The sequence below is a fragment of the Bos taurus genome, chromosome 7 (genome assembly GCF_002263795.3).
Source record: "Bos taurus isolate L1 Dominette 01449 registration number 42190680 breed Hereford chromosome 7, ARS-UCD2.0, whole genome shotgun sequence".
Classification (NCBI taxonomy): Eukaryota; Metazoa; Chordata; class Mammalia; order Artiodactyla; family Bovidae; genus Bos; species Bos taurus.
In genome coordinates this window covers 80,632,038-80,653,184 of record NC_037334.1, presented here as the reverse complement: position 1 = coordinate 80,653,184, position 21,147 = coordinate 80,632,038, and the positions used below count along the sequence as shown (strand labels likewise).

At 39.9% G+C, this 21,147-nt stretch overlaps 1 protein-coding gene across 2 annotated transcripts in view; it reads right to left on the bottom strand.

Annotated features, from left to right (window-relative positions):
- The window catches only part of FAM151B (family with sequence similarity 151 member B), a 34,098-nt gene extending 13,896 nt beyond the window's left edge, over positions 1-20,202 (bottom strand). Inside the window, 3 exon segments of one of the 2 annotated variants that reach the window (NM_001099713.2) lie at positions 2,438-2,603; positions 14,261-14,386; positions 20,094-20,202. In NM_001099713.2, the coding sequence (NP_001093183.1) occupies positions 2,438-2,603; positions 14,261-14,386; positions 20,094-20,118 (317 nt within the window). In that variant the 5' untranslated portion in view covers positions 20,119-20,202. 2 annotated transcript variants of the gene reach the window in all.
- Positions 20,203-21,147: the final 945 nt, after the last annotated feature.

Sequence of the window (21,147 nt, the reverse complement as noted above, 5' to 3'; positions counted from 1 at the left end):
CCAACAGCAAAATACAATGTTTACTACAAAGAATAATATACTATATTCCTAGCCTGGAAGACTCAATGTGTAAATATTTTAAAATAACAATTCTCTCCCAATTAATCTATATATTCCTTTGTTCCTATATCTGGAGGATGAGAATAGGAAGAACCTACGTCTCAGGATTGTTATAAAGATTAAACGAATTAACACTGAATGCTCTTAGACCATGGAGGAGGAAATGGCAACCACTCCAGTGTTCTCACCTGGAAAAATCCCATGGACAGAGGAGCCTGGCAGACGACAGTCCCTAGGGTCACAATGAATCAGACAGAACTGAGCGACTGAGCACGCTCTTACTCTTAGAACTGTGTCTGACACACAGTATGTGTTTACATAATTGTTAGTTAAATTCATTCCCCTTCAAGTATGTATGGTCAGAAAACATGCAAAATCTTTTTCTAATGGCACAGCCTTTTACTGGTGACTGTTAGCATTTAGGAATGAATGAGCTGATCTGACTGGTGAGGAGTCAAAGTATATATTACATACAGAACAAGTCTACGGGCAATGGTAAACATTAAAAAAAAGGAAACTGAGCATGTGAGAAGACAAGGAGATCTAAAGTTTTGTTCGCCAAGCATTAAGGATTAAATACTTTATTTCATGGTCCCTGGTGGCTCAGTCGGCAAAGAATACACTTGTAATGTAGGAGACCACCTGCAATGCAGGAGATGCTGGTTCAATCCCTGGGTTGGGAAGATCCCCTAGAGAAGGAAATGGCAACCCACTCCAGTATTCTTGCCTGGGAAATTCCATGGGCAGAGGAGCCTGGTGGGCTATAGTTCATGGGGTTGTGAAGAGTCAGACACGACTGAGTGACTAAACCAGCATCACAGAGAACACTGGACTGGCTCTAGGAAACCTGGAATCTGGTCCTAGCTCAGCTCTCAAGTTTAGCTGTTGTTACGTAACCTTTTCAGGACTAAGTTCCTTTGTCAATAAAATGGAGTTGGACTATTCACCATTCTAAAAGCTTTAAGATTTTACAATAGCTTTCACTCACAGTATAAAGAGGTTTACTAGTATATTTAGCCCCACAACAAATGAAAAGGCAAGGAGATCTAAAGTTTTGCTCACCGAGTATTAATGATTAAATACTTATTAGGTTTTTTAAAACCCTATGAATAAGATTTCCAATCCTTATTCATTTCTTGAGATGATTCAATTTTAAAATACTGTTCAAAGATAAAGTAATTTTACCACACATCCTAGATTCTCATAGCAGTTGCCTTCATGGGTCTCATGAAGAGCTTTTACGGTGTCACAATAAATCCCTGGCTCTACCTATAATTTTTACACTGCCAAAATACCACAAAAGTAAAACTTTCCATGATGGTCACAGAGAAGGAAATGATACTTAATCTTGCTCTCTTCATTATCAGTGTTTCTAAAACATTATTTTTAAGAAACTCTTCAGTAATTAAAGAATTCTAAATAATTTCCCAAATATAATAACACAAATCAAGTAGGAAATGCATTAACTAACCCAACTACTGCCAACTCTCTCTCAGACTACTTCTTAATGAAAGTAGCATCTTAAATGTATTGTTCTATGGACTTGTGGACTTGTATTGCTCTATGACTTCCCTGGTGGCTCAGACAGTAAAGCGTCTGCCTATAAAGCAGGAGACCTGGGATCAATCCCTGGGTCAGGACGCTCCTCTGGAGAAGGAAATGGCAACCCACTCCAGTACTCTTGGCTGGAAAATCCCATGGACGGAGGAACCTGGTGAGCTACAGTCCATGGGGTCGAAAAGAGTCGGACACGACTGAGTGACTTCACTTTCTTTCTAATGGATTTGTGGACATAGTGGGGGAAGGAGAGGGTGAGACAAATTGAGAGAGTAACACTGAAATATATACACTGCTATGTGCAAAACAGATAGTAATGGGAAGCTGCTGTGTAACACAGGGAGCTCAGCTCGGTGGCCTGTGATGACCTAGAAGAGTGGGACGGTGGGGGACAGGAAAGTTCAAGAGAACTTATATATATATATATATACACATACACATACAGCTTATTCATTTCATTGTACAGCGGAAACTAACACAACATTGTAAAGGAATTATCCTCCAATTAAAATTTTTAAAAGTTATTGGGAGTTATTCACATAGAAAAAAAAATTTACCATTCTATTATTACAATGGTCAGTTATGATAAATTCCTTTATAAAAATTAACTTAAGTTTAGCCTCAAAACGTTCCCAAGAAACAATATTAGCAGACAACTCTGTGGATCTTTGGTCCATTCCTGAAAAATAAAATTTGCAATTCTATTTTCAATTTAGATAAAGTATAAAGTTACTTAGGTACAGATATATGAAGTTACTGATTTTTTTCCCTTATTGTTATTCTGTAACAACCAGGAGACTGAACATGTTTGTACAAATACCTCTTAAAATCCAGCTTTATGCCTTTATTGGTTTTAATAACTTCAGCCAGCCATTCCTGTAAAGTATTATCACTGTTTATTTCTGGAGGATGGGCCATGATTGGCTGGCCATGTTCTGATCCATCACTTGGAAGAACGACATCGGCCTCTATCATATGAGCAGTACCTGTCCACATAAAAGAATCTATGTTAGTGTTAATAGAGACTACAGCAGATGGCACGTCCAGTATCCTTTGGAGGAAGATAAAAAGGAGGAAAGAAAATAATATTTACTGAGAAATAACTAAGTGCCAGGTACTATGTCAGGCCTTGCACGTTGCCCTTGTTTGTTAGTCATGAGCAAACAGGTGGTTAGGAGTTAAATATCTTTGCCTAGGTCACACTCAGACTGTTGTCCTAATGAATTTCTTCCCAGTACACAGCAAAGTGAGGTGTGTACTCACCTTCATAAGTGAGTTCATAAGTATTTGTTGAAGCTTCTGAGAACACAAATAGTACTTTTATCTTCTCATTCCTGAAATTAGAAACTATAGGTGTTTATTGTTTATGTTTGAAACTCTATGCTATAGATTCAATTCTTTGACCCAAAGCTTAGCTACTATGTAGAAGCGCACATCCCCGGAATGGGTAAGAAGCTTCACTAGTCACTGAGTGTGACTGAGCAGGCTTTAGTGGACTACCTTCAAAGATGTCTGACAACAATCCTGCTATCTTCTCATCTCTTTTTCCTCCCCTTGCATCTGGGTTGGTTTTGTGACTTGCTTTGACCAACAAAAGAAAGTTGAAGCAAAACTGTCAGTTCTAGGCCTAGCTCTTAAAAGGTCTGGCAGCTTCTGCTTCTGTCCTCTGGAAAGCCAGTTACCACATAAAGAAGTTCAGGTAAGAATTCTGAAGACTCAGAAACCACATAGAGAGAGAGAAGTCACACAGAAAAAAACTAAGGCTTCATGCCTGACAGACAGCATTAGGTCTCTGACACAGGAGTGAGGCCATTGCAAAATTTCCAGGCCTAGCTGAGCAACTAGCCAAGTGCAGCAACATGTCCTCATCCTATTCCACATGGAAGAGAAGAACCACTATCTGACCCACAAAATCAGCAAAGATAATAAATCCCTGTTATTTGAAGCCACTAAGTTTGGGAGGTAATTTATTACACAGTATTAGAAAACAAGCAGAAATAGTTATCTGGAAGCGGGGCACTGGCATAAGAAAAACCTGAAATGTGTGACACGGGCTTTGGAATCCAGTAGATTCTAGAAAGGCACTGTTAACAGAGGTTGGAAGAGCAGTGAGAACATTATTTTTACATCATGGTGAAACTTCTGGCAACACTGGCACGTGTAGTAACTGGTGGAAGATAGATAGGATACCTAATGGATTTGTGGATTTAGCTAAGGAGGTTTCCAGGCAGAATGTTGAAAGCGTTAATTGGCTTCTTTTAGTTCCTATGATAAAAGATGGGAAGAAAGAGCTGAGTTAAATAATTAGCTGTTTAGATTTTAAGCAACATAAAGAGGAAATATTTCCAGATCAGAACTCATGTGAGTTAGAAAATAAAACCACTCTCTCCATCTGGCGAAAGATTCTCAAAGGAAGAGAAAGCCTCAGTCCAAAAGTCAAGTCCAGGATGCTGCTAGCAAACTATAGCCTCAGGATCAAGGCCAAATCAAGGATACAACTACAGGACACTTTATTAAGACCTGAGAAATATGGAGCCTTGGGTACCAATACAGCTAGATAAAAGAATTTATAGAATCTTAAAGGTGTTATCCCATAGCACCCTAACTAGCAAACCAAAGCAGACAGAGAACTGCCTCAAAGAGATTTGGCAGTAAGACTTTTGACTAAAGGGATGGTTTATAACTTGATATATAAAAATCCCAGTACATTTTTAATAGAGCTGTTATAGACTTGGACCTGAAAAAAGAGAGAGAGTTAAAATGAAAAGAGGTCTGTTGTTGCTGTTGCTCAGTTGCTAAGCCATGTCCGACTCTTTGAAACCCCATCAACTGCAGCATGCCAACCTCCTCTGTCCTCCACTATCTCCTGCAGTTTGCTCAAATTCATGTTCATTGAGTCAGTGATGCTATCTAACCATCTCATCCTCTGCCACTCCCTTCTTTGGCCTTCAACCTTTCCCAGCATAAGAGTCTTTTCTAATGAGTCAGCTCTTCACATCAGGTGGCCAAAGTATTGGAGCTTCAGCTTCAGCATCAGTCCTTCCAATGAATATTCAGGACTGATTTCCTTTAAGATTGACTGGTTTGATCTCCTTGCAGTCCAAGGGACTCTCAAGAGTCTTCTCCAACACCACAATTTGAAAGAATCAATTCTTTAGCACTCAGTCTTCTTTATGGTGCAACTCTCACATCCATACATGACTACTGGAAAAACCATAGCTTTGACTAGATGGACTTTTGTCAGCAAAGTGATGTCTCTGCTTTTTAATACACTGTCTAGGCTTGGCACAGCTTTCAAGAAGTAAGCATCTTTTAATTTCATCACTGCGATCACCATCTGCAGTGATTTTGGATTCCAAGAAAATAAAATCTGTCACTGCTTCCACTTTTTCCTCTTCTATTTACCATGAAGTGATGGGACTGGTTGCCATGATTTTAGTTTTTCAAATGTTGAGTTTTAAACCAGCTTTTTCACTCTCCTCTTTTACCCTCATCAAGAGGTTTTCTCATTCCTCTTTGTTTTCTGCAATTAGAGTCGTATGAGCTGCATATCTGAGGTTGTTGTTATTTCTGCTGGCAATCTTGATTCCAACTTGTGATTTATCCAGCCTGGCATTTCACATGATGTACTCTGCATAGAAGTTAAATAATCAGGGTGACAATATACAGCCTTGACATACTCCTTTCCCAACGTGGAACCAGTCCGTTGTTCCATGACAGGTTCTAACTGTTGCTTCTTGACCCGCATACAGGTTTCTCAGGAGGCAGGTAAGGTGGTCTGGTATTCCCATCTCTTTAAGAATTTTCCAAAGTTTGTTGTGATCTATACCATCAAAGGCTTTAATGTAGTCAATAAAGCAGAAGTAGATGTTTTTTCTGGAAATCCTTTGCTTTCTCTATGATCCAAGGAATGTTGGCAATCTGATCTCTGGTTCCTCTGCCTTTTCTAAACCCAGCTGGTACACCTGGAAGTTTTCAGTTTATATACTGCTTAAGCCCAGCTTGAAGGATTTTTAAAAGAAGTCTATGAACTCTCCAATTTCTACAGGCAGGAAATAGGCTGAAAAAGCTACTCAGCTGCACATACAGGTGATTTTCCAATAAGTGCATGAAGAGATGCTCAACATCATGAATCTTCAGGGAAATGCAAATCTAAATTACAATGAGATACCAACTCACAAATGCTAGGATGACTATAATGAAAAAGACAGACAATAACTAATGCTGACAAGGACATGGGGAAATTGGAAACATCATTCACTTTGCTGGTGAGAATATAAGAACCCACTCAGCTGCTTCAGAAAAGCTTGGCAGTTTCTCAAAAAAAGTTAAACAGAGCTATATCTAAGATGAAATAGGTCAAGCTTCTGTCTAATTTTATAAGTCACACAAACATGATTTCTCAGTAAAGTGGTATTTAGTATAACATATGTAGGCATTCCATCTTGTCTATCAGTGCAGTTGTAAAGGAACACATAGGCTTTAAAATTCCTTAAAAGTAATAGTCAGTTTCTCCATTTATTAACTCCACTCATTTCCCATGAGTAGAAAAAAAAAAATCACTAAATGGCAGTGGTAAGAGTCTCAGGCTCCATGTAAATTATGTTCCTGATGATTTCTTTTAAGAATAAGAATGGAAGCCATGTAGTAAGGGCAACAGATCATGGTGGCTTGGACTAGGGTGAAGACAACAGAGATAGAGAGATGTGGACTAATTCAAAATGTATTTTGGAATAGAATTATAATGTCCAATAGAGTAGATACAACAACAACAACAAAAAAGACAAAGAATAGATGACTCCCAGATTTCTGGCTTAAGAATATATGCAGATTATGGTGCCACTTACTGAGAGAGGAAGGATCATAGGAAATACAGGTTAGCAGACACAATTAAGAATGTGATGGACATTCAGTTCAGTTCAGTCACTCAGTTGGGTCTGACTCTTTGCAACCCCATGGACTGCTGCACACCAGGTCTCCCTGTCCATCACCAACTCCCTGAGCTTATTCAAACTCATGTCCATCAGGTCAGTGATACCGTCCAACCATCGATCCTCTGTCGTTCCCTTCTCCTCCTGCCTTCAATCTTTCCCAGTATCAGCATCTTTTCTAGTGAGTTATCTGCATCAGGTGGCCAAAGTACTGGAGCTTCAGCTTCAGCATCAGTCCTTCCAATGAATATTCAGGACAGATTTCCTTTAGGATTGACTGGTTTGATCTCCTTGCAGTCCAAGGGACTCTCAAGAGTCTTCTCCAACACCACAGTTCAAAAGCATCAATTCTATGGTGCTCAGTTCTCTTTACAGTCCAACTCTCATATCCATACATGACTACTGGAAAAACCAAAGCTTTGACTAGACAGACCTCTGTTGGCAAAGTAATGTCTCTGCTTTTTAATATGCTGTCTAGGTTGGTCATAACTTTTCTTTCAAGGAGCAACCATCTTTTAATTTCATGGCTGCAATCACCATCTGCTCTGATTTTGGAGCCCTAAAACATAAAGTCTCTCACTGTTTCCCTTGTTTCCCCATCTATTTGCCATGAAGTGATTGGACCTGATGCCATGATCTTAGTTTTCTGAATGTTGAGTTTTAAGCCAACTTCTTCACCCTTCTCTTTCACTTTCATCAAGAGGCTCTTTAGTTTTTCTTCACTTTCTGTCATAAGGGTGGCGTCATCTGTATATCTGAGGTTGTTGATATTTCTCCCGGCAATCTTGATTCCATTTTGTGCTTCATCCAGCCTGGCATTTCTTGTGATGTACTCTGCATATAAGTTAAGTAAGCAGGGTGACAATATACAGCCTTGACATACTCCTTTCCTGACTTGGAACCAGTCTGTTGTTCCATGTCCAGTTCTAACTGTTGCTTCTTGACCTGCAAACAGATTTCTCAGGAGGCAGGTCAGGTGGTCTGGTATTCCCATCTCTTTCAGAATTTTCCACAGTTTGTTGTGATCCACACAGTCAAAGGCTTTGGCATAATCAATAAAGCAGATGTTTTTTTGGAACTCTCTTGATTTTTTGATGATCCAACAAATGTTGGCTATCTGATCTCTAGTTCCTCTGCCTTTTCTAAATCCAGCTTGAACATCTGGAAGTTCACGGTTCACATCCTGTTGAAGCTTGGCTTGGAGAATTTTGAGCATTACTTTACTAGCATGTGAGATGAGTGCAATTGTACAGTAGTTTGAGCATTCTTTAGGATTGTCTTTCTTTGGGATTGGAATGAAAACTGACCTTTTCCAGTCGTGTGGCCACTGCCGAGTTTTCCAAATTTGCTGGCATATGGAGTGTAGCACTTTCACAGCATCATCCTTTAGGATTTGAAATAGCTCAACTGGAATTCCATCACCTCCACTAGCTTTGTTCTTAGTGATGCTTCCTAAGGCCCATTTGACTTCACATTCCAGGATGTCTGGCTCTAGGTCAGTGATCACACCATCGTGATTATCTAAGTCATGAAGCTCTTTTTTGTACAGTTCTTCTGTGTATTCTTGCCACCTCTTCTTATATATCTTCTGCTTCTGTTAGGTCCATACCATATCTGTCCTTTATTGTGCCCATCTTTGCATGAAATGTTCCTTTGGTATCTCTAATTTTCTAGTCTCTAGTGTTTCTCATTCTATTGTTTTCCTCTATTTCTTTGCATTGATCACTGAGGAAGGCTTTCTTATCTCTCCTTGCTATTCTTTGGAACTCTGCATTCAGATGCTTATATCTTTCCTTTTCTCCTTTGCCTTTCGCTGCTCTTCTTTTCACAGCTATTTGTAAGGCCTCCTCAGACAACCATTTGGCCTTTTTGCACTTCTTTTTCTTGGGAATGGTCTTGATCCCTGCCTCCTGTACGATGTCGTGAACCTCCGTCCATAGTTCTTCAGGCTATCTATCAGATCTAATCCCTTGAATCTATTTGTCACTTCTACTGTATAGTCATAAGGGATTTGATTTAGGTCATACCTGAATGGTCTCATGGTTTTCCCTACTTTCTTCAATTTAAGTCTGAATTTGGCAATAAGGAGTTCATGATCTGAGCCACAGTCAGCTCCTGGTCTTGTTTCTGCTGACTGTATAGAGCTTTTCCATCTTTGGCTGCAAAGAATATCATCAATCTGATTTCGGTGTTGACCATCTGGTGATGTCCATGTGTAAAGTCGTCTCTTGTGTTGTTGGAAGAGGGTGTTTGCTATGACCAGTGCATTCTTTTGGCAAAACTCTTAGTCTTTGCCCTGCTTCATTCTGTACTCCAAGGCCAAATTTGCCTGTTACTCCAGTTATCTCTTGAATTCACACTTTTGCATTCCAGTCCCCTTTAATGAAAAGGACATCTTATTTGGGTTTTAGTTCTAAAAGGTAGTGTAGGTCTTCATAGAACTGTTCAACTTCAGCTTTTTCAGCATTACTGGTTGGGGCACAGACTTGGATTATTGTGATATTGAATGGTTTACCTTGGAAACAAACAGAGATCACCCTGTCATTTTTGAAACTGCATCCAACCACTGCATTTCAGACTCTTTTGTCAACTGTGAGGGCTACTCCATTTTTTCTAAGGAATTCTTGCCCACAGTAGTAGATATAATGGTCATTTGAGTTAAATTCACACATTCCGGTCCATTTTAGTTCACTGATTCCTAAATTGTTGATGTTCACTCTTGCAATCTCCTGTCTGACCACTTCTGCCTTGATTCATGGACCTAACATTCCACGTTCCTATGCAATATTGTTCCTTACATCAGACTTTGCTTCCATAACCAGTCACATCCACAACTGGGTGTTGTTTTTAAATGCTTTGACTCCATCTCTTCATTCATTCTGGAACTGTTTCTCCACTGTTCTCCAGTAGCATATTGGGCACGTACCAACATGGGGAGTTCATCTTTCACTGTCCTATCTTTTTGCCTTTTCATACTGTTCATGGGGTTCTCAAGGCAAGAACTGAAGTGGTTTGCCATTCCCTTCACCAGTGGACCACGTTTTGTCAGAACTCTCCACCATGACCCATCTGTCTTGGATGGCTGACAGGGCATGGCTCACAGTTTTATTGAGTTTAGACAAGGCTGTTGTCCATGTGATCAGTTTGATTAGTTTTCTGTGATTGTGGTATCCATTCTGTCTGCCCTCTGATGGATGAGAATAAGAGACTTATGGAAGTTTCCTGATGGAGACTGACTGAGCGGGAAACTGGGTCTTGTTCTAATGAGTGGGGCCACACTCAGTAAATCTTTAATCCAATTTTCTGTTGATGCACAGTTCAGTTCAGTTCAGTCGCTCAGTCGTGTCCGACTCTTTGCGACCCCATGAATCGCAGCACGCCAGGCCTCCCTGTCCATCACCAACTCCCAGAGTTCACCTAGACTCACGTCCATCCAGTCAGTGATGCCATCCAGCCATCTCACCCTCTGTCGTCCCCGTCTCCTCCTGCCCCCAATCCCTCCCAGCATCAGAGTCTTTTCCAATGAGTCAACTCTTCGCATGAGGTGGCCAAAGTATTGGAGTTTCAGCTTTAGCATCATTCCTTCCAAAGAAATCCCAGGGCTGATCTCCTTCAGAATGGACTGATTGGATCTTCTTGAAGTCCAAGGGACTCTCAAGAGTCTTCTCCAACACCACAGTTCAAAACCATCAATTCTTCAGCGCTCAGCCTTCTTCACAGTCCAACTCTCACATCCATACATGACCACAGGAAAAACCATAGCTTTGACTAGACGGACCTTTGTTGGCAAAGTAATGTCTCTGCTTTTGAATATGCTATCTAGGTTGGTCATAACTTTCCTTCCAAGGAGTAAGCGTGAAGAAAAGAGCAAATAAAAAGTTGTATAGACTAGTGCTCAGAAGAGAGGGAAGCCTGGCCTGGAGACATGTATGTGAGATGCCCAGCCTCTCTCGCTATTCTCCCACCAATTGCTGTTGGGTAGAAGGCTTTTGAAGGTCAGGGTATGCCTCTGCTTTGGGAGACTGCCTGGTCACCATGTTTCCCATCTCAGGGAGAGTCACAGGAAGAAGTCTGCACATCAAGATTAACACTCCAACCACAGGAGCCCCAACTTTTGACAAGAGCCATACAATAGAAAACAGCTTTGGGTTTTTTGTGATTTTCTACACAAGAAAATCCCAAACTGACGCTACTTACACTAAAACAAAACTCAAAGAAATATGTTTATAGAAATGAAGTTAAAATTATCTATCTTGCTTATACTGTTTACATCACTAATGCAGCAATTTACTATATTTTTATTAATACATTTAGTTGATGACTATAGTCACACTTTTCCTAAATGTTACAAAGGTTTTTTAAAAATACTACATTTTTTATTCTCAAAGAGATTTAATAATTTCTATTTTTAACCAGCATTTCTTTTAATATACATTTTAAAAATCTACATGCAGAAATGTTATAACAGAAAATAACATCATATGTAATAACTTTTGTAAACAATTTTGCCTATTCCGAGATCAGCTGTGCTGACGATGCAACTCTTACGTCCACAAATGGCACTCCTACATTGTTCCTCCTGTACTTTGCTTTAAATCACAGACATTGTTGAAAATCCAATATCACATATTAATGAAAACAGAAACAGCTTCATTAATAACAGTTGTACTAAATTTAAATATTCTGGAAGAAATGAGATTAAGCAGTGTAATACATGTCTCCAAGAACCTGTTTTTTTCCCTTTGTGTTTGAAAGAAATTGCTAGATTAGCCAGGACTGAAAAAAGGGACTTGATAAAAAGTACACCCCAGATTATAAAACTTGGGGTTCTGGTTGACTAGGAGAAAGTAAAGAGGATATTATCTGAAAACTAAGTAACCTATGAAAAATTCCCAGATCAACAGCAGACTGCAGCAATTGGAAATGACTTCCATTGATTATTTTTAAAACAAGGCTAGAAGTAGTCATATTTAATTAAATTATTTCTAGGTCTGAGACTTCTACATTTACTATTACAAACCATAAAATTTAAAGATTGCTTCCAAATTTTTACCTGTTACATAGAAATCCAATTTATTTTCTGCTTTGATTTTTATATTGTCAAAAGGTTGAGATTGTCTATATCAACCTATGAATAACAATCATTTAGCTGTAGAATCTTTTTGATTTTCTAAATATAAAACTATATTGTCTGCAAATAATAGATACATTTCTTCCTATTCTTTTATTTTTAAAAATTGATATATAATTCACAAGCTATAAAATTACTCTTTTAAAGCACACCATTTAGTGGTTTTCAGAATATTCAGAAGGTTGTGTAATGATCATGCGTGTGTGTGTGCTCAGTCACTTCGGTCATGTCCGACTCTTTGCAACGTTATGGACTGTAGTATGCCAGGCTCCTCTGTCCATGGGATTCTCCAGGCAAGAACACTGGAGTGGGTTGCCATGCCCTCCTCCAAGGATCTTCCAGATTCAGGGATTGAGTCCGTTTCTCTAACATCTCCTGCACTGGCAGTGCCGTTCTTTACCACTAGTTCAGTTCAGTCGCTCAGTCGTGTCCGATTCTTTGCGACCCCATGAATCGCAGCACGCCAGGCCTCCCTGTCCATCACCAACTCCCAGAGTTCACCCAGACTCACGTCCATCGAGTCAGTGATGCCATCCAGCCATCTCATCCTGTCTTCCCCTTCTCCTCCTGCCCCCAACCCCTCCCAGCATCAGAGTCTTTTCCAATGAGTCAACTCTTTGCATGAGGTGGCCAAAGTACTGGAGTTTCAGCTTTAGCATCAGTCTTTGCAATGAACATCCAGGACTGATCTCCTTCAGGATGGACTGGTTGGACCTCCTTGCAGTCCAAGGGACTCTCAGGAGTCTTCTCCAACACCACAATTCAAAAGCGTCAATTCTTTGGCGCTCAGCTTTCTTCACAGTCCAACTCTCACATCTATACATGACCACTGGAAAAACCATAGCCTTGACTAGACAGACCTTTGTTGGCAAAGTAATATCTCTGCTTTTGAATATGCTATCTAGGTTGGTCATAACTTTCCTTCCAAGGAGTAAGCGTCTTTTAATTTCATGGCTGAAATCACCATCTGCAGTGATTTTGGAGCCCCCAAAAAATAAAGTCTGACACTGTTTCCACTGTTTCCCCATCTATTTCCCATGAAGTGATGGGACCGGATGCCATGATCTTCGTTTTCTGAATGTTGAGCTTTAAGCCAACTTTTTCACTCTCCTTTTTCACTTTCATCAAGAGGCTTTTTAGCTCCTCTTCACTTTCTGCCATAAGGGTGGTGTCATCTGCATATCTGAGGTTATTGATATTTCTCCGGCAATCTTGATTCCAGCTTGTGCTTCTTCCAGCCCAGCGTTTCTCATGACGTACTCTGCGTATAAGTTAAATAAGCAGGGTGACAATATACAACCTTGACGTACTCCTTTTCCTATTTGGAACCAGTCTGTTGTTCCATGTCCAGTTCTAACCGTTGCTTCCTGACCTGCATACAGGTTTCTCAAGAGGCAGGTCAGGTGGTCTGGTATTCCCATCTCTTAAAGAATTTTCCACAGTTTATTGTGATCCATACAGTTAAAGGCTTTGGCATAGTCAATAAAGCAGAAATAGATGTTTTTCTGGAACTCTCTTGCTTTATCGATGATCCAGCGGATATTGGCAATTTGATCTCTGGTTCCTCTGCCTTTTCTAAGACCACTAGAGCCATCTGGAAAGCCCTGTGCAACCATCATCACCATCTAATTCCAGAAAATTTTATCATTCCAAAATGAAACCTGTACCCAATAGCATTTACTCCCCAGCCCCTATTCATTTCAGCTTCAGGAAGCCATTAATCAATGTTTTCCTTAAGCATTGCTTCTGCTAAAATTTATTTATTAAAAAACCAGTGTTAGGTATTATGTGCTAGACACTGTTTTAATTATAAGGCATTAAATATTAGTAGACAAATTTCTTCCCTTTGAAAAGCAACTGAAAATAATAGCTTTTTAATAAAAGAAACTATTCAGATACATTATCCAGATACACAATTGAGTTGGATGTGTAAATTGTGTAAATTTATAAATTTTTACAATAAAATATGAGATTACAAGGAAATCTTTCTGTTGGAACAGGGCACTTCAAGCTATGCCCCATACCTCTGATGATACACCTTCATTCTCTTGCACTGCTGTAGCCAAAATGGGGTACTTCACAGGAAAAGGCTAACTCAACTGCTATAGTGTTCATCTATATAAGATTACAGATGGAGTTAGCAAACCCAAAGGCTTGGTTTCTAGCCCAGGCATAAATACTGCCCAAGGCATTATAAATTAGCATTCAATGGCTTCATTCATCCATTCAACAAATATTTTTGAGCCTCTCCTGAGTAAGCTGTGAAAGACACAGAAATACGTACAACATACAATCTTGATCTTAAACATTTTACTTAAATCACTACTATATATAAGCAAATGTAATAATACATGAGAACTTTAAATAAGGCATAGTAAAGGTAAATCATTTCTGGAAAATGAGAAAATTCTTCCATTAGGAAAATTTGTTCATTTTGTAAATAAAATGAGATCTTTTATAAGAATGTTTATGTTAGCCAAGAATTTACACTTGAATCACCTAAGACTCTGGTACCTGAAAATATGACCAGATTAAAAAAAAAAAAATTGAATTCATCTAAGTACAAGGAATACTGACTTACTTCTCAGTGCCTCGTTCACTTGCACCTTGTGGTTAGCTGCATGGTACCAGACGATTTGGGCGCCATCTTCTGTTGTGATCTGGTTATTTCTCAGAAAATATTCCAGTATATTTTCACTCCAAGATCCTAAAATGACAGCATTCATATTAAAAATAATTTTATAGGGTATTTTTAAATAAAAAGGGCACAGCATACGTTGATGGAGAAAAACAAAGCAATAAAACTGAGAAAAGATTTAAAAAAATTAAGAACCAGTATCAAGATGGGCTTCCCAGGTGGCGCTAGTGGTCAAGAATCTGCTTGCCAATGCAAGAGACGCAAGAGATGAGGGTTCGATCCCTGGGTAGGGAAGATCCCCTAGAGGAGGGCATGGCCATCCACTCCAGTATTCTTGCCTGGAGAATCCTATGGACAGTAAAGCCTGGTGGGCTACAGTCTGTAGGGTCACAAAGAGTCAGACATGACTGAAGTGACTCAGCACACATTAAGATGTGACAAGTATAAAGAGATATATATATATATCAGATCAGATCAGTCGCTCAGTAGTGTCCGACTCTTTGCAACCCCATGAATCGCAGCACGCCAGGCCTCCCTGTCCATCACCAACTCCCAGAGTTCACCCAGACTCACGTCCATCCAGTCAGTGATGCCAACCAGCCATCTCATCCTCTGTCGTCCCCTTCTCCTCCTGCCCCCAATCCCTCCCAGCATCAGAGTCTTTTCCAATGAGTCAACTCTTCGCATGAGGTGGCCAAAGTCCTGGAGTTTCAGCTTTAGCATCATTCCTTCCAAAGAAATCCCAGGGCTGATCTCCTTCAGAATGGACTGGTTGGATCTCCTTGCAGTCCAAGGGACTCTCAAGAGTCTTTTCCAACACCACAGTTCAAAAGCATCAATTGTTCGGCGCTCAGCCTTCTTCACAGTCCAACTCTCACATCCATACATGACCACTGGAAAAACCATAGCCTTGATAGATGAACCTTTGTTGGCAAAGTAATGTCTCTGCTTTTGAATATGCTATCTAGGTTAAATATGCTATAAATGTGGAATAGGAAATGGCAACCCACTCCAGTATTCTTGCTTGTAGGATCCCATGGACAGAGGAGCCTGGCGGGCTAGAGTCCATGGGCTCACAAAGAGTCGGACACGACTGAGTATACATGCACGCATGCTATATATGATGTAAGTAATAATTGGTAAACATTTAGGATAGTCTGAGCCTGAGACATGTAAAGAAAAATGCAGGAATAAAAAAAAACTGTTAAGAAGCAGATATTTTAAAGCAGGAATTTTCACATGGTATCTTCTCCAATTCTAGCCCCATAATTAAGTAAAATGTATGTAAAGCCAAAGCTATATTTAAAACATCAAAATTTTGTAGAACTTAAACTCTCCACCTGAGGCTCCATTCTATATTTATAATAACCATTAGAATTTTAAACTATACATTAAGTATGCGTGCATGCTAAATCTCGTCCGTTGTGTCTGACTCTTTTCGACCCTATGGACTGTAGTCCATTAGGCTCCTCTGTCCATGAGATTCTCCAGGCAAGAATACTGGAGTGGGTTGCCATGCTCTCCTCCAGGAGATCTTTCCCACCCAAGGATCAAACCCACTGTCTCTTACGTCTCCTGCATTGACAGGTAGGTTCTTTACCACTAGCGCCACCTGGGAAGCCCAACATTTAAGCATGCTGCTGCTGCTGTTGCCAAGTCGCTGCAGTCGTGTCCGACTCTGTGCGACCCCATAGACGGCCGCCCATCAGGCTCCCCTGTCCCAAATTATGAGTGTCAGCAACACTTATGAGTGACTAAGTAAATTCTGAGTTAGTATTTTTAGATTTCTCTAGCATGTACAAATATACATAATTCCTGTATCTTTCGACTACTTTTTGGCAGACCAGATTTTTTTTTAATTAGGCATTAAAATGTGTGAGTTAATTTAGTTAAGACTAAAATACTTGAATCAGTTCTACTCCATATAATGCCATATCCCACTGAAAGTGAAAAGTGTTAATCACTCAGTCGTGTCTGACTCTTTGCAACCCCTTGGACTGTAGGCCACTAGGCTCTTCTGTCCGTGGGATTCTCCAGGCAAGAATACTGGAGTGGGTTGCCATTTCCTTCTCCAAGGGACGTTCCCAACCCAGGGATCGAACCCTGGTCTCCTGCATTGCAGGCAGATTGTTTACTGTCTGAGCCACCGGGGAAGCCCCCATAACAAGGAGAAAAGGCTGAAAAACAGTAAGAGTTATCTATAACCTTACCTCCCCAATTTTTGTTCATTGTTTTGAACATTTAAGTACCTACCAAGTAACTACAGATTCCCTATGCATGACTGTGTGTCTTACATTAATTATTAATTCTATATAACAACAGTTTAAAAACTTAATGATGGCCATTATAAACTGCTGACAAGACATTGAAAGAAAATAAAATTTGATAAGAGAATGGAGGGGTGTATATAAAAATAACTTCTAAGTAATATTCATGGAACTTAGTGACCACTCTGTGTATTGGGTTACAGAATAAAGAAAGGGGAGAGTTAATTGTGGTATCCACTATCCCTCAAGCAGTCTCTTACAGAAACACACATGTCCCTTTATAGCATATGCAATAGTCACAGACCTTTCAGACTCAGATGAAAGAAAATATATGGTCATCATTTTAAAAATGTTTAACTTATAGATCTTAAAAAGGCACAGTAATTATTGGCTAAAACAGAAATGTCCAACAACGGGAAGTAATTAAATCACAGTTTATCCTCATGATAAAATATATAATTGATGTGGCTGTTAAAAATGAAGTTTTTGAGATATGTGACTTCTCTGGCAGTCCAGTGGTTAAGCCTCTGCACTTCCAACGCAGAGGACATGGGTTTGATCTTTGGTTGGGGAACTAAAGATCCCACTAAAGATGTTGTGTGGTGTAGAAAACAAACAAACAAAGAAACAAAAATAAAAAAAAATTCACTCCTATGTTCATAGCAGCACTAGTCACAATTGCCAGGTTATGGAAATAATCTAAATGTCCATGGACAGATGAATGGACAAAGAAAATGTGGCACATATATACAATGGAATACTACTCAGCCATAAAAAGAACAAAATGCCATTTGCAGCAACATGGATGCAACCAGAATGTTACTTAAGAGTTATTTTTATATGCCTGCGTGTCATAATGAAGACCTAGTGCAGACCCCCCTCCCCCAAAAAAAGTCAACTGTTTTCCTATTTACACAGCAATGAGTAAGTGGAAGTTGAAAACACAATAGCATTTACATTAAACCACAAAACCAAAACACTTTGGTATAAAGCTAACAAAATATGTAAAGATCTACATGAGGATAACTGATGAATGAAATCAAAGAAGAATTAAATAAATGGATTGATATTCCATGTTTATGGATAGGAAGACTCACTACTGTCAAGATGTCAGTTCTTCCCAACTTAATCTATAGATTCAAGCAATTCCAATCAAAATCCCACCAAATTATTTTGTGGCTATTAACTAACTGGTCCGAAAGTGTATGTGGAGGGCAAAAACTCAGAATTGTCAATATAATATTGAAGGAGAACAAAGTGATAACTCTATCCAACATCAAGGCTTACTTTAAAGCTATAGCAATTAAGACAGTGTTGTTTTGGTGAAAGAATAAATAAATAGGTCAAAGGACCAAAACAGAGAGGCCCCCCATATAGACCCTCATAAATAGAGGTAACTGATCTTCGATGAAGGCACATAGGCAATACAATGGGGAAAAGACAGCCTTTTCAACAAATTTTTTCTTTTTGCAAAAAAAAAAAAAAAACTAGACACAGAACTCATACCTTCACAAAAATTAACTCAATACAGATCATAGATCTAAGTGTAAAATTCAAAACTATAAAACTCTTACAAGATAACATAGAAGAAAATATAGATGACCTTCAGTACAGCAAAGACTTTTTAGATATAGCACTAAAGGCACCATCTATGAAAGAAATAATGGATAAGCTGGACTTCATTAACATGAGAAACTTGTGCTCTGCAAAAGATAACATCAAGAGAATGAAAAGACAAGCCACAGACTGGGAGAAATCATTTGCAAAAAACATATATGATAAAAGACTATTAACCTAAATATATAAAGAACTCTTAAAACTCAACAATAAGAAAACAACCCCATTAAAAAAAAAAAAAAGGCCAAAGACCTTAACAGACATTTTAACAAAGAAGATAGATGGCAACCATATAAAAAGGTGCTCCACATCACTTTTCATCAAACACAAATTAAAACAACAGGGTATAACTACACACTTATTAAAATGGCCAAAATCCAGAACACTAGTATATCAAATGCTGGTGAGGATATGGAGTAACAGGAATCTTCACTCATTGTGTGGGAATGCAAAACGGTATGGTGCTGCTGCTAAGTCGCTTCAGTCGTGTCCGACTCTGTGCGACCCCACAGACGGCAGTCCACCAGGCTCCGCCGTCCCTGGGATTCTCCAGGCAAGAATACTGGAATGGGTTGCCGTTTCCTCCCCCAATGCATGAAAGTGAAAAGTGAAAGTGAAGTCGTTCAGTCGTGTCCGACTCTTTGCGACCCCATGGACTGCAGCCTACCAGGCTCCTCTGTCCACGAGATTTTCCAGGCAAGAGCACCAGAGTGGGGTGCCATTGTCTTCTCCGGCAAAACGGTATAGCCACTTTAAAATAAAGCTTGCTGGTTTCTTACTAAGCTAAGTATATTCCAATCATACAATCCAGAAATCACCCCCTTGATACCTACCCAAAGGAGTTGAAAACTTATATCCATACAATAACCTGCACACTAATGTTTTTAGTAGTTTTATTTACAGCACACTTAGGTTTATAGCAGTTTTATTTACAACTGCTGAAACTTGGAAGCAACCAAGATCTCTCTCAGAATATGAACGGATAAACTGTGGTTCACTCACACAACAGAATTATTACTGTTGGCTCTCAAGCTATAAAAGACATGGGGAAAGCTTAAACACACATTACTAAGTGAAAAAAAGCCAATGTGGAGAGCCGATGTACTCTGATTCCAACCACATGACATTCTGGAAAAGACAAAAAAAAAAGTCTATGGATACAACAGAAAGATCACTGATTTTCAGGGGTTGGGGGGAAGAAGATAAGTAGGTAAAGCACAAAGGATTTTTAGGACAGTGAAACTATTTTGTATGATACTCTACCATGGACCATGTCATTCATTATATATTTGTCTAAACTCACAGATCTGCATCACCAAGAGTGAACAATGTAAATTATGAACTTTGAGTGATTGTGATACATCAAGGCAGGCTCAGAGTTATAACAAAAGTACCACTCTGAAGAGGAAGGCTGATAATGGGAAGCTATGTATTTGTCCCTAGAGTAGGAAATGGCAAACCACTCCGGTATTTTTGCCTGCAAGATCCCAGGTCACGGGTTCGCAGAGTCCAACACGACTGAGCACGCATGCCTATGTCAGGTAGGGCTGAATGGAGAACCTCCAGGTCTGTCACTTAGTATTCCTAAGAAACTAAAACTGCTCTTTTGAAAAAAAGAAATCCTTTACAAAAAGACACAATATTCTTGCCATTCTTGAACACCCCAAAAGCTTTTCGCTAACGCTCACACTGAGAACCAAGACTCTAGGCCAGCTGATTACGGGCACACGTGGAGAACGCGAACCACGAAGATCCAAACTAGGAAGGAGTGCCACCAGAGGAGTCTCAAAGGGCCCCCAACTACGGCACCGGGCCGGAGAAAATGTCCACTCACTGCAAGCCAACAGTGTGGAGCACGGTCTCAGACTCCGAGCCTGGGGAACCCCGCTTACCAGGGCCCCCGGCGGTCGCTGTCATGGTGACAGTGAGCCTCAGTCTGCGCAGGCGCCGAGGGTGGGCACCGCTGATGACCCGTCACCTGCGGCGAGAAAACCCGACTCGACAGACTAAGAGGAGTGGCCTGAGAGACGGAGGCGGAAGAGGCCGAGGAGCAATGCGCACGCGCAGAGGCTGCAGCTCGAGTTTCGCGGGTGCGCCGTCTTGCTGGCTGTAGTTCGCGTCCAATTGTCGCGCGACTTGCTCTTCTGCAAAGTAGTCACAGTAGTTCTAGAACGTCTCGTCAGGGAAGACGGAGGCTGGGTTGAGACGCTAAGTTGCTGCACTGGGGTACGAATTTCCAAAGTTCGATATATTTTTTCTTTTTAATTTGATAACATCCTAAAAAATGACATGAAATCATAGCTTCATAAAAATGAGTGTTTCTGCATGAGGAGGCTGAAATGCTAAGTCAAAATTTTTGTTTCCCTCTTCGCACTGACGGTTGTCATTAGAAACACTATGAGTCTCCCACCCAGCGCCTTTTTTGCCCTCCTTAACTCCTTTCCACAACCAAACTGGGATTGGAAAAAGCGCCAGTGGAATCAGACTGATGAGAATTAGCAACGTATCGCTGCCATATTCTAGTACTGTAACTAATTCTACTCTGTCAATTGTAAAATTAGGATAACAAATAGCACACGTTATACAAAGGACACAGGCAGTCCTTCTCGCCCAACTCTTCAGATTTTAACATACGTTAAGTCCAGACGAGTTGTAATTATCTCACTGGGTCTTCAATTAGGCTGGATTTTCTCAAGATAAAAAGATTTCTTGAGTTTCAGGAAACACTAAACTTCAATGACTTCACTTAAAGAAAAATCTTTCTGGAGACATAATTGATTGGCTTGTATTTGATCTGCATTTCCTAATGATAGAAAATGTTACACATTTAAAGGGTACAATTTACAATTCACTGTAGTCATAGCATTCTGCAGCCAGCACCACAATTTTAGAACGTTTTCATCATCCAAAGCAATCATTCCACATTTTTTCCTAACTTTCAGTTCA